Source organism: Nestor notabilis, unplaced genomic scaffold (genome assembly GCF_000696875.1).
Source record: "Nestor notabilis isolate BGI_N333 unplaced genomic scaffold, ASM69687v1 scaffold23428, whole genome shotgun sequence".
Lineage (NCBI taxonomy): Eukaryota > Metazoa > Chordata > Aves > Psittaciformes > Psittacidae > Nestor > Nestor notabilis.
This window is the reverse complement of record NW_009939007.1, coordinates 3,107-17,546: the sequence shown is the minus strand read 5'-3', so window position 1 is coordinate 17,546 and position 14,440 is coordinate 3,107. Positions and strand designations below refer to the sequence as shown.

At 40.2% G+C, this 14,440-nt stretch overlaps 1 protein-coding gene across 1 annotated transcript in view; it reads right to left on the bottom strand.

Moving 5' to 3' along the window:
- Window positions 1–13,459: 13,459 nt before the first annotated feature.
- PGRMC1 (progesterone receptor membrane component 1) overlaps window positions 13,460–14,440 on the bottom strand; it is a gene marked incomplete at its 5' end in the record, with an annotated part of 2,404 nt that continues 1,423 nt past the window's right edge. The window contains one exon of the mRNA XM_010019658.1: window positions 13,460–13,560. Within this exon, the coding sequence (XP_010017960.1) occupies window positions 13,460–13,560 (101 nt within the window). The remainder of the gene's footprint in view (window positions 13,561–14,440) is intronic.

Sequence of the window (14,440 nt, the reverse complement as noted above, 5' to 3'; positions counted from 1 at the left end):
AAAAGATGTGAATCTAGTAGAGGAAGGCTTATGAAGAAATAGTATCTGGAAGCTGCTTCCATTTCAAACAGCAAATGAGTAAGGAATGGAACGAAATGCCTATGGGAAGTGACAGGTTTTCATATTGTGCCTTCAAACCAGAGCCAGGTTTCTTCCTGGAAAGGATGCTTCAGTCCAATACAGTTAGCACAGGCCAGAGTAAGTGATCCAATGGCCTGTTGTGGTCCTGATCAGCTTGAATCTGTTCTAAAATACTGTATTATTTTAGGCCCCTGAGACATAGGAAGTTACTGGGTTTCACAGGAATTCCTCAGCAGAGCTGGGAATCAACACACATCTGTGGAGTCCCAGGTCAGTATCTTGATTCCTCTTTATCCATTTAAGTAACATCCTGGTTTTGGTTTTGTTCGTGGGTTTTTTTGTTGTTTTGGGGTTTGTTTGGTTTTGTTTTGGGTTTTTTGGGTTTGGTTTTTTTTTTTTTTATTAAATTTATTTAGTTAATTTATATCAGGGTATCAGAGCAGATGATCACAGAAGAAAGGCATGCAGGGGTGGCATGGTACAGATCAGCCTGCAGTTAGCATAGTAAACCCTAGTGCAAGGGCATATGTGTCCTGGTATTATAACCATGGCAGAATAGCTAAAAGGAAATAATAACTTGGTAAAGGAGTTGAATGTCAAGTTCCTGGAGATTTGTTAGTTGGAACAGCTGAAACCTCAAGTAAAGATAACAGCTTACTAGTATGTCAGGATTGATTCCAGAAGTCCATGCTGCTGAGCATGATCTACCCAGTGGATCAGCCAGTGAATAATTCTGTGCTTTGTACACAGTTATATGATGAGAAACACATTTCTGGTGCTTGAAGAGCTCCTGGCTGTGGAAAGGAGTAGGGAGGAGCAAGGATAACGGTCTGCGCTGGCAAACCACTATAGCTTACTTGGCTTTATGAAGAGAATTTTGGGCTTACTTCCAGGTGATTTATTGCAGTAGTAGGAATGTGGTTGCATCCATGATGGTGTAAGGATGTAAGTGAACAAAGATTTGCAAGGGCAGGATGGTATCTGTTGGTTTAATAGAATATGTACTTGCAAAACAGAACAAGCTTTTGGGTAAGTACACCAGCTGCAGGTTTCACCATCAGTATCCTGGATGTATTAATATGCTGCACCTCAAATCTTAGAGTCATGGAAAAAGTGTAATTGATACAATACAGATAGCTTTGGGCAGGAAGGATTCTAGAGACTACCCATTCTTCCAGTTTTGTAGTCAGTACTTTGGGTGTAATTGCTTTGCTTATGTGAGATGCTGAAGGTGCGTCTATCTACATACATGGCTGTGTTCAGAAATTAATCCTGAGATACTCAGCCTTTCCTGACAAAGTTGTGGTTAATTCTGAGTGAATTTGGCAACAGTTAACAGGAACGCTTCAGTGCTCCAGCCTGTGCTGTACACTGTTGCTTCCAGAGATTACTGTTTTGTTTTTCTTCTTTTTTCTTTTTACTTACACTAGCTTTTCCTTCAGTACGTAAGTATTGGGGCTTTTTGTCTTCTGCCATTCTGAATAAAGTTGTAGTCACCCTCTTTTACCAGACAGCTTCTTGAACTGCACTTGTCTACCCGTGTAGATTCCTATATTGAAGGTAAACAGGTATTTTCTTAAGTAATGGCAGTGTAGTTTTTAACCTGTGACAACCACCTTACAGACTTTTTCCATGTTGCTTCAGTGGAAGCTTTAATGTGGCACTCCTGTGGTTCTCTGTGTATGTGCACCCTTTTTTCTCCTTTGGTTTAGTCTGTTATTTATGTTAAAATGGTGGCTAAAAAGAAAATTACAGCATATGGACAGCATTAAAATACACTAACCTTTATTTGTAACTAGCTGCTGAGATTTTGTGGAAGAAACTGGCATAGATGGTAGTTTGCCAACTTCTGCTCTTTTTAACTTGAAGTTAGGCCTGAGGAGTCTTTGCTAACAGGGGAAGCCACTCTGTAAAGTTTTTTGGTGCTTAAGCATGTGAATTTTGATTATCCTGTCTGTACTGTACTGGGTATAGGGATACTGATATATGAAGTTCATCTACCTGAACTTAAGTCCTCTAGTGAAAAAAAGAGCATTTTACTGTTTTGGTTTCCTGAAAAATTGGTGTGGGTAAGCTTAAAGTTGTGAATATTTTTAGTGTGGTTGGCACTGAAATTGGGAGATGATCTCAGGAGCTGGTGAAGACTCCTTGACAGATCCTTGGTTTCTTACTGTTTAACATGAAGCAGGTGCAGCAGCTGCCCTAATTTACGTGGTTCTTAGCTAGTAAGGGGTACCTTTCTTTTCTCTGTACCTTTTTACTTAAGTATGTTGAGAGAGGAATCCATTTAAGTGCTATGCGTAGCATGGAATTACAAGAGAAAAGTTGCAATCTGGAAGCTTGATTTCAGCACCTAATAGCTTACCTCTGTAAGTACTTACTAGAGTGTACCCTGGTTTGCTATTTTTTCACAGCAGGTAATTTCTAAACTACGACCCTAAAATGTTACCCTCAGTGCTGGAAATAACACTTCATATTACCTATTTTTTCAGTGTAAATACACCTTGATGCAGTTTGCCTGTTTTCTTTTAGTGTGGTCGCATCTGGGCATTTGAAGGTGATTAAATGCAGTACACATCAGCAGAATTTATCAATTTTTAAGCAAGAAAGCAAGCGTTTGATCCAAAAGATATTGCTCTAAGAGTTGGTGAACTAGTTTTGGCAGAACTGTCTGAGTCCTCCAGATAGGAATGCTCTGCTGAGCATACTGAACTTTGAGTCCCCTGAAGAGCATGCCAGGAACACGTTTGGCCAAAGGTATGATGTCAGACTGTGAGCCACTTATGTCGCAGCGCGAGAAGACATTTGGAAGTAGGGTGCTTGGATTTGATTGCCAACTCAGTGTCCACTTCAGAAGAGATGTTCTGGTACGCCAGGGTAGAGAGAGGCGACTCTTGTGAGTGTAGTAGTATTTTGGTAGCCACCTGGGGTCTCTCATTTGCTCAGCAGGTTGTCCGTGTGTAAATACATGGCAAACTGGACTGTTAAAGTCTGATTATTCTTCTTCTCTCACAGGTGACTTTTGGTACCAGACATTTTAGTGAAGGAGCCGTAAGAAAGAGAAGCCTGGAAAAACTAAAGCTGCAAGAACAGGAGCACATTCGAAAAAGGGGGGAAAAGAGAGGAGGTTGAAAGGTGAGAGTGTATTTTTAGACTGTCCCATTTTCTTTGAGATTTGTTACACTACCTCATACCAAGTAAAATCCAGGAGGAGTGGCTACTGTAAAAATCCAGGCTTTGAGGAAACGGGAGTTGGAGAACTTGAAGTGATATTATACAGTTTTTAACTGTATTCCTGTTGGAAAGAAAAGCATTATGATGGTTCTGTGTGTAAGGCATCAGATGGAGGAATCTGGGCTATGAGAAAGGTTGGACTAGGGATACCCTGAGGTCCCTTTCGGAGTGGTTTGTTCTGTGATCCTGTGGGCCTGCAGTGAGATCAGAAAGCTATTTCTCTCAAATTGCCCTGAGGCTTGATTGCTTAAGATTCTGCATGTGGGCTGTTTGTATTGCTCTGGGCTGGAACATCATGAATTAATGTCTTTATGCCCTGAGGAAAAATTAATGTGATGCACATTTCTAGGTGCCTCCCAGCTGACTGGAAGGTCCAAACTTTCAAAAAATACTTCTTAACACTTAATAGTGTGAACACTTTGTTCTTTGAATTTTCTGGAGTTTTCTGTGATGTATCATGTTGATTGTTTAGAAGATCTGCTTTCTACAGGATAAGGTTTCCAGAAAGTAGTGACAGCTTGTCATGGTTTAACCCCAGCTGGCAACTAAGCCCTGCAACAGCCGCTGGCTTCTTCCCCCCACAGTGGGATGCAGGAGAGAATCAGAAGGGCAAAAAGTGAGAAAACTCCTGCTTGGGATAAAAACAGTTTAAAGGGTACAGAAAAAGCTGCACTCGAGCAAAGCCAGACAAGGAATTAATTCAGCACTTCCCAGGTGTTCAGCCATCCCCAGGACAGCAGGGCTCTCGCACATAACAGTGACTTGGGAAGACAAACATCATCACTCCCAATGTCTCCCCTTCCTCCTTCTCCCCATTTCCCGTGCCAAGCATGACACCACACGGTCTGGGATACCCCTGGGGTCAGTCAGGGTCAGCTGTCCTGCTGTGTCCCCTCCCAACTCCTGGTGCACCCCCAGCCTCCTCGCTGGTGGGGTGGGGTGAGGAGCAGAAAAGGCCTTGACTCCGTGTCAGCGCTGCTCAGCAGTAATGGGACATCCTTGTAATAGTCTTGTAATGTCTCTTAAATGGGACCCTCATGCTAATCTGCAGGGGGAGATTTGATAACTTAAGAACTGCATTCAGATGATTAATCTCTCGGTGTGTCCTTGGAGACAAAAGATGATGTGACTCTTGTCCTGGCAATGCTTATAAAGAAAACTGTAGAATACAAACCATTTGAAGAGACAAAGAACTTTCTAAATGTGTGCTCACTTGGATGCATGTCATCTATGTGACATGTTTGTTTAAACATGGTAATTTAACAAACAAGATTCCTTATTAGCCACATGCGGATTCTTGGTGACTGGTTGCTTATTATTAGCACTTCAGACACTGTTATCCAATCCCCAGGGCTCAAAATGTAAACCAAGTGTCATCTAAATTGTCCCATATTAATAATTACCTAGAAAAACACGTGGTGATGAAAAGAAGTTCGAGAGAGAAAAAAGAAAGCTAAGCTCAAGAGGAGAGAAGAGGGGCAGATAGATGGAGATGAGAAACATCCCCCAAAGCAGCAGAAGGTACCAGCTGAAGAACAGCAGTGGCCAGAGAATATGCCTGAATGGGAAGAAAGGAAATCCTTGCTAGCTCAGAGAAGAGTGGAGGCTGTCAGACTGCTTACAGTGCTGTTAAGCCATGTGAAAGTAAGATTATTTTAAAACATATTTTAAATTTTGAAGGATATTTATTAAAGCTTGAATAATTCACTAGACATTTGATGTCTTGATGCTGACATTAATGCCTTGGTACCGACTGAACACTAAGAAGGCCTGAGGGCTAAGTTTTGTGACAATCTGTTCTCAGTCTTGCCCTGAGAGCAAAGGTGTATTTCCACCCAGAAACTTTGCCTTTGGTGCTTGTTCCAGGTCTTGTCTTTACTCAAGTAAAAACAGGTCTGGAAGGGCTATATCAGCTCTGTTAGACTTGATCCAGCACTTCAAACAAGGAGTTTCAGGGCAGGGATGCAAATGATGGTATCTCTGCTTGTTTTGGTCTCAGTTCTGCAAGGGACACAATTAAAGTAACACAGATTACAGCAGTTGCGTTTCTCAAAGACTTTCTTTTGTTTTGTTCTTAGTTTCCAAAACTGAGCTATCAGTTTTATTTCAGTTTGATTCAGGTAACATCTTGCGAAAGTCAGCAGAGGAATGATAAAAATGTCAGTGTTTTGCGTACAGATTCATGTTTGGAGGATTATTTTAGTGCTCTGGGCTAAAAGTTTTAAGTGAAAATAGGTGTGTTCATTTCTCAGGGCTGCTAACATGGCTTTGTCTTCATTATTTGCTAAGAAAAGTTTGCTTGCAGCTTTTAACAAGTGTGCGTTTTCACCAATTCCTAAAGATTTCTGAAAGATTGTAATTTACTAAGAATTGAAGTCAGAGGCTACTCTTGCCATTCTGCATGAGTTTAGGGCCCCATAACATCTGACATTGGCCTTCTTAATGATGAAGGTGATTTGTAAATAAACTTATATTTTCTTGGTTTCGCAGTTGGCAAGTCAAAAAGTGGATCCTTCATGGGGCGTAAGGAAGGATGATTCCTTCTCTGAAACAGCATTAACAGACATACATCAGGAACTGATTAACTCCAATTATCATACGCACAAAGAGTTGAAACATAAGGAGGAGTTTAAGTGCCCGCTAACCCTAAAAGGTAGCAGCTTCTGTAGTGAGGAAGAAGATGTGAGTAACTACCATGCATCTGCTTGTCATATAGTCAGGACGATTTTAAATGACCCCTCTTCAGCCCCGCGTTCTGATGGACAGCCTGGCAGAGATGTGTGCAACGCCTTTGGCTGTGGATCTTTGCTGATTACAGTTACGCAAGACCGCAGGGTCATCCAGCCTCTCGAAGGAAGGGACTGCCCAGCACTGAATGTAGCTCACACACAGACTGTGTCTGATGATGAAGACTCTTGCAAAAAGCAAAAGGCTTATGAGACTGATGAGTTCATCCATTATTTACTAAACTACTATCAGACTCCGCGCTATGCGCGTGTTTGCTTAGAGCCAAAGAACACTGCGCACAAGTTCTGGTGGAAGAGAGTGGTGTCTGGTGGTGGTAGTGCTTTTGACATCAGCTTGTGGAACAAACATGGTCAGCACTTCAGAGAAGTGAGTCCTGTACAAAACCTCAACAAGAGAAATTGTAGTAGTGGTGATAATGATAGACTGGTGATCGCTGTTGGGGAGCTTGAGTCAATGGACACAGTGTTAGAAAACAAGGCCTGTGGGGGGAGGCTTGCAAAAAAGTTGCAAGTGCAGAGGAATGACTTGCTCGCTGTTGATAACTTACCCCATGCTGGACTGAATCATTCTTTGGATTGCACTGCTGTTACTCATGATAAGGAATTCAAACAAGAAGGTGGTAGCGATGAAGGTACTGTACCATACAAAATATGTAGATCTGCTTGCAAATTAAAGGATTTGTTGGAAGAGATCAGTGATTCTGATGACTTTAGAGAGGCAAGCAGCAGCTCAGTGAAGAGATCAGAAAGAAGGTGTGAAGAAATTTACAGCAATTGCAATAAAGGGTGCTTGCCTGCAAGAGCTGAGGAAAGAAAATTACTGGTTTACCTTAAAAATGTATCTCTGGAAAGTCAAGAGAAGGAAAGCGGCAAATGTAGCTTCTGTTCTAATTCTGTCCATCAGGGCCTGGCAAGGCAGCATGAACATAAGCTTAAAAAGTCATGCAAGAGGTCTAGTAGTAAATTAAGGCACGAAGGACAGAAAAGTGAGAGACAGTCCAGGGAAGAGGAGAGGAATGCTTGCAAAATGAAGAAAAAGCGAAAAAAACTTTGTTCTAATCTTTTATCTGATGAATGTGGCTTTTCAGAGCCGGACAGTTGTGTGCAGCTGGAGTCGCTCAGAAAGATACAAAGAAAATGTAAGAAAATGTTCCACAAAAAAGTGAAATTCAAGACCCTTCACACCACCATGGCAGCACCAGATGTTACCCCTTGTGATGGCTCACCCCACCAGGAGACCCTCCAGAGGACAGGTGAGAAAGAGGGACACCAGAACTAAGGTGCTGAATTTGACAGGTCTCTGGCAGGTGAGGTTTAGCTGCCACAGTTCTTACAGTGATGAGCGGTGTTTTTAAAAAGCATTAAGAAGTATAAACAGGGCATAAAAAAAAGAATACTTCTCTCCAGCTAAAACACTACACACAGGTGCAGTTAAAGAGCAGTATTCATCTTATTAATTGGATAGCAAAGTATCTGTCATGGGCAGATAGGTGGTTCTTCTGTTAATAGCATGCATGCTAACAACTCAACATGCTTTAGACAGCTAGAAACATTTTTAGGCAACTCAATATGTGGTACATCTGGGTGGGAATTAATGTCTGGAGTTAGTGACTCTGTATATAGGTATTTATCTGATGTTATGCAGGATTGCTACATTTCTGGCTGTTGTTACAGCCTTTCGCAATTTACTATGCTTCAGTTCATTGGCAGATACTTTACAGCTCTCTCCCCGTACCCTTTCTCTCACCAACCTCTGACAAACTAATTTCAAGTAACTTTTCCATATATTTATCTACAGGAGATGAGAAGAGATTAATATTGAGAAGAGAGATGGATGCAGATGTCAGAAGATGCCCTCTGTTTCCTCTTGAGATAATTCAGGCAGACCCCTGCTCAGATACTTTCTGTGGAGCAGAGCCCAGATGAGGATGCTGAACAGCTACTATGTAACAGCTCTTAAGTTTTTATATGAAAGTGGGAGAAGAAAGCCCTTTGATTAAAAGGTACAAGAAATAGTGGTTTTTTTTATTGCTTAGATAATTCTTTTGGTTAAAATATCTAACTGGTGTAGTGAGCCACAAAACCAGAATCTGTGTTTGCCTTTTGGGTAACAGAGGACCAAAACTTTCCCTAGGGACAGACAAACTTTCGTGGACCATTTGCTAAGAATTTGAAAGGATACAGGTTTGAGAGCTCAGATTGTTAAATTCTGATTTACCATGTAAATACAAAGTTACAGTATTTCATAATAAACAGAAAAATACGTAGCTATGTAAATCCTAGAGCAAGCATATGAAGTGCCTCCTCAATCAGATTGTTAAAATGATGGGACTGGAAGGTGTGGGGGACATTTATTCTCAGTTGTGGAAAGTAATAGATCCCATAAACCCACCCTGGAAAAATGCTTGTTTTCTATTCAGAATTCTAGAGGTGTTTCTGAAAACTTGCTGGTCCTTGGGAGGAAGGAATTCACTGAGCTTGTGCTGGAACCTAGATCCAGGAACCTGGATGATTGTTGAAGCGAAGCTCTGAATGTTAGGCAGGGGAAGGGCAGTGCCTGTCAGTGTGCTGACGGTCCCCATCTGTGCGGGTTGGAAGCTTGTTCATGAGATTGTGTAGGCACACACAGTGAGATCGCCATTTAGTATGACTTTGCTCACAAATAATTTCCAGAGGAATTGTGAAATGTTGACAAACGTGCTGCATGTGGGTACAAATGTGAAAACGCAATCTAGGAGCTTGAGTTATATCTGTATTTATTCAGCTGGCTGTATTTAGAAGACAGACACTATTGCTTTTGGACAAAGTCTCTTAGCAAGATGTAGAAGGCCAGTTCCAAGTTAAATACACTGATTATTTCTGCTTTCATTTTCTATTCTTTATTTATTACATGTCAATATACTAAGTTAATGTGATAATGTTGCCTTCATTACATAGAATCTTATCTATGTTTGTAACTTCTGCTCTAATAAATAGTAATAATAACAAAGACATTGTAATTGTTCGTGGTAGATAGATTTCCCCCAGTGTTCAATACTGGTGATTCCCACAGGTTTCTAAAGCTGGGTTTTATCAGTCTTTTCTGTTCACATGTTCAGATGTTGAGTGCCTTTTCAGGGTCATGAATGACAAATGGTTGCTACTCAAAGTACTGTTAATCTGTTACTTTTATCTAAAAAGATGTTATTTTCTTGACAGAAATATTTTCTGACTATTTTGGAGAACACTTATGCTTCTCTGAAGTCTCCTTTTTAGTATTTTATAGAGTTATAATGAAGATCAACTATTGTATATGTTGACTGTGTACAATGTTGCAGTTGCACCAGTGTGACATACCAAGGGTAGTTTTTCTCTATGCAATATCTGTGGATTAAAGATGACAAACTTCCCCCCTCTCTCAGTCTATAAGCAGTTCTGTGTCCATAGCTCCCCAATTCCCAGAGCCAGACCTTTCCATTACATGTAAGGAAGTATTTCTTTTTGTTATGCTGGGGGAACAGGAACTAAAGATTTAATTCAGTGTAAATTTCCAGTGCTTTATCAACATGTTGTCACAATATTCAATAACAAATAAATACACCAGTTCTGTAATTGCTTCTGGCGTTCACCTATATTGACTGAAACTGATACAGCAAATCATCTATCTTTCCAAGTGCTCATTCCTTGTAAAACTAATTGTGAATAAACTACACGTGCATTCTGAGGTGTGAGACACCACTGTAATCTTCATAGTGAAACAGAACTTTTGTTTCCTATTTGCTTACAGATGGGAGTTATTTAGAGCCTGTTTTCAAGTGGTTTACTATTAATTCCTTACATTTCCTATCAACACACTTGATTTGAGTCTCATCCTCTCATATGCTGGACTGTTCAGTATAATTTAATTATCCTGAAGGCTAATCTTTAAAGATACATGTAACAGCTTGCTTTAAAACTCTTGAAATGTATAGCTTTGTAGCTTAGATTTAATTCGTTATAGGAATAAATGTCGCATCACAGAATGTTTACACAATTGGAACATCTGATAGGAAAAATGATGCATTAAAAGCAGCATTTGTATAGTTCAGCAGCAGAAATGTGAAACATAGCTGGCATAATTTCGCGCCTTTCAGTTTGGGCCTGGTGTGTGCTGTTGTACTCGGCTGGTGTTTCAAGAGGTTGGGGTTTTCATGGAAACATAGTTTACTCTGACAGGTACCAAGGAGGGCACTAAGGCTGTGGCTCCTGCAATCAAACCTGACCACCTGTACCAACTAATGACAATACTTCCTGACAGGTCTAGTGAGAACAAGTGTCTTCTCAAGGGAGCTGTCTGAAGTAAGCTTTGTTACCAGAAACACACAGCCTGTTGGCTGTACCTTATGCTGAATGCTGAAGTCAAAATGCTACAGGCTCGTTTTAAAGTAGAAATACACAATGCTCATTATTATATCAGTCCATCTGCTTGAAATACAAGAATGCAGCAATTATGAGACAAAGCCCTTAATCCAGAGATTCCAGGCAATGAATAGAAATGCCTCACCTTTTGTAAAACTTCTTACATAACTGTCAACTTAAACATTCATTACCGAGCTGCTTTTTGTTTAACTGAACCAGCATGAAGCAAGAGCCAATAAGGACGTTTAAGAGAGGTAGAGTCCAGATAAAAGAGTATCTGAATTTTACAAAGCAGTTGACAGTATGACAGAACTGGTTGGACATGAGATACTGCTCAATTGTTCTATTTGCCCCAGAGCTCCTCAAGTATGGCTTTGTGGCTCTTGGGTAACAGGTGTTCAGACACTTTGGTGACAGTCTCTGCTCTTAGTTGGGCATCTTGTCCTGCTTGGTTAATGATGTACTCATAAGCTACCTGGTACAGGTCTTTCTGCTTAGTCATTGCAGCTGGTCACTGCTGAGCGAAGAGATCAAGTTGCAATGAACAAAGAGCAAAAAAGAAGCTAAAACCCGTCCCTTTTCTCCAGTGCATTAGAAGAAAATAAAAAGTGAGTCACACTGCTTTTGTGACTCACTTCTTCCCCTTTCATAACAAATTCTCTTTGTTTTCTCTGAAAAATTACTGCTCTTACCAAAGTGCAACACTTTCTTCCCAAGAGGCACAGATGCTTAACATTAAGCTTTGTTTTGCGTTACTGCAGGTTTTCTGTGTAGTTCTTACCTATTGTTGTTGTTCTTTATGGTGCACCATGTTGTACCATAAAGATTAATACTTCAAATAGCATTCAGTTCCTCAGGATATGTTACGGACTAACTTAAAAGAGTCAGATGGTTGGGTCTGCTGAAGAGTAAGTTATAGCCCAGCCTAGCCGAGCTCCACTATGTGACAGCCTTCCAAAGCTCCAGCTTTTGCTCAGCTTTAACAATTACTTGTGCCTTTTTATGCCTAAGTTTGTTTCTGTACCAGCAAAGCATGTTATACAATATGAACACAGCCTGTATTTAATATTTTGGTAAAAGTTATATTACAGAACCATGCTCACAGGCATTCAGTTAGAACATACTGTATGTGTTGGATAGTGTAAGACACTGGAGAAAGACAAAAAAACCTTGAAACGTTGGGGGAGGATAAAGTATCACATTCAGTTGCAGTAAATAAAAACAAACACCACCGTTATGCAAGAGTATTTTATTTCCTGCCTTAAATAAAAGCACATTACTGATCTGAGGTAAACTGTTAGTAGTTTGCAAGGAGTATAAATGTCTCTAAAAATAAAATCTCAACACAAGGGTCATGGCAAGATTTACATGAGTCTGTAGACCTCCGTTGGGTAGCTCATACAGTACCACTTTATGCAAGCTGTCTGGCTCAAATGACAGCACTCTTCAGCTGAAGGCCCATTGTAACCCGAAGAAAATGCCATGACAGTGTTAGGACCGAGGGAAAGTTGTTTGCTTTCACCACAGGTGGTCTCAGGCACTTTAACATGTGTCAACTTGTTTATGAAAGCTGCTGTTGTGCAATGCACTCTACTTCTAAACAATTTTGCCTAGTTTACACCTTCCCACTCAGGACTCGGTTTGTCAATTTGGTCATGTTGCCAAACTGAAACAGCTCAGCTAGATAGCTGAACCAGAGAAACCGAACAGGGAGAACTACCCCAGACAGGCACCGAAGCAGAATCACCTGGACAAGAAACACGAGTGGTCAGTTTTGCACATGATGATGAAGCATGTTTACATCTTCCCTTGGTCATAATCCATTTACCCAGCCCGCTCTGGGAGGAGACTAGGTTACATAGTCAGAACAAACCTAGTAATTAAGCATAGATGTGAGCTAAGAGAGCAAGTAAGTTTAAAGCAATTCAAAGGTCCCGCCGGTACAAGGTTGCAGGAGATTGTGCTGTTTCTTTTAATGGCAATGCTCCACAGCAACAAACGCCTCAGTGCTGAGACAGCTTACACCGTGGTGTTTTGTTTTGTACAGGAAACTTGCATGTTGACCAGTAACATTTTTCTGCTGGTTAAAGCTCCAGGTAAAAGGGCACTTCATAATCACGCCATACCAGCAAGTCACCTTTATTAGGCTGAGGAATCAATTGCAGCTTATCTTCCCTGTTTAACACCATTTCATTAAAATTCACAGAAGAGTTTTACTAAGAGGAAATATAAATGAATAGTCCAGTTGAGTCACACTTCATGATGTACCTGGTTTTTAGTGATTTCTAGTTACACTCAGTATCTAAACCTTTGTAACACTTCAGATGTGCTTTAAAAGTGAATATTAATCCATGCATCATTATGCATGACTGAATACATCAAGTATTCATCAGTCCTCATTAATTTTTTAAGTATCCAAAAGTGATTGAACCTCTCAAACATTCTTACTTTTTTTAAAAGCAGTTTCATCTGTAAGCCGCTATGTAACTCCTTAAAAGCCAAATTATCTTACCTAATGTTGAATTACATTGCACAACAAATGAGCATGATGCTTGGTGGACAAATAAAATATAGCCCTTTTTCTGGAGGAATTACAATCCAAGGCCCAGATCCTGCAGAACTAATGTGAAACAAGAGTTAGTGGAATCTGTGTTGCATACGTGAAGTTACTCTCATGCTTGTGCCTGCAGTGCTAGGTTCTTAGTTAAAATCTGGATTTCAGCCTACTCTGCACTAAATGACGATAGAAGAAAAACAGGAGTAGTCCTTTATTGCCAAGATTTACTTTTGCACAGACATTTTTTGTGCACACTTCAGATTATGCAGTTTTAAAGGAAGACAAATCTCAGACCTTTAGTAGTTTACCACTGAATTTGAAAAGAAAACCTTTGAATAGAAGCAACTCACTGTAACTCTGGACCTTTTGTAAGCATTGCTGCTGTTGCAACTTATAAAACAGAAGTGGAATGTTACAAATGATCCTTTACAATTCAAAACCAGATTGTTCCTCGCTGCACTCTCTAGTCTTTCTTTGCATCCTTGACATCTTTCTCTTCTTCGTCAGAGTATACAGTGGGTTCCTCCCCCTCCTTCAGCAGCTTACCAACATGGTGATACTTAACTGGGAGAAAAAAAAAAAGAATGCAAGTCATTATTCTGCCCTGAACATGGAGCTTTTTAACTCCTCTGCCCGATTCCTGAATTGACAGAATGCCTACATTATAATAAAACGGGTCTCAGTTACTTGTTCCAAACATTGGGGGAAGCAGAAAAGCCAAAATCAACTACCTGAACTACTATTAATGTTGTAGTAGGTGCAAGAAACACAGAAAGTGGGTGTATTCTCCTATTGCATAAGCCAGAAGACACATGTAAAATGAGGGACTCATCCAGCTAAAGAAACAGAATCCTGGATTAAATTACTTCCCTTGCCAGTGTCAAAGCTATTTTTTCAACCAGCGGCATTGCTCCGATATTTATGTTACATATTATACACACAGGCACATAAATGTGTGCACATATGTACACAACTTTCAAAGGGTTTTGTGTAATGCATGTTGAAAATACCCAATAGGTCAGAAGATAGATCCTTTCTCCCAAGGATAAAGACAGATCTATTATCCGATCAGGCAGCTAAGCCTCTGTCTTATTTTATTTCCCTTTCTGAACATGTAAAAATGCTAAGATCATATACATGTAAGAACTGAGAGCTATGCTATGTTGCTCATCTGTCAACTGCAACAAAGCAAAAGATGCCTCTAACTACAGGTATTTCTGACTAGTGTTGTTATAATTAGTAAGAATTTAAAGCAATTGATTGCCAAATTTACTAGAAACATAGTAATAAAAAGAGTACAGTTTGGTGTCAGTCCTGATGGCCAACTCTTGAAAAGGTAGATTTAAACATTAGTTTAGGACAGGTATTTGGCAGCATAGTTCTGTTAGCACAATAAAACAGCCATTCATTGTGGCATGATTAACACTCTTTATTAAGACAGGAA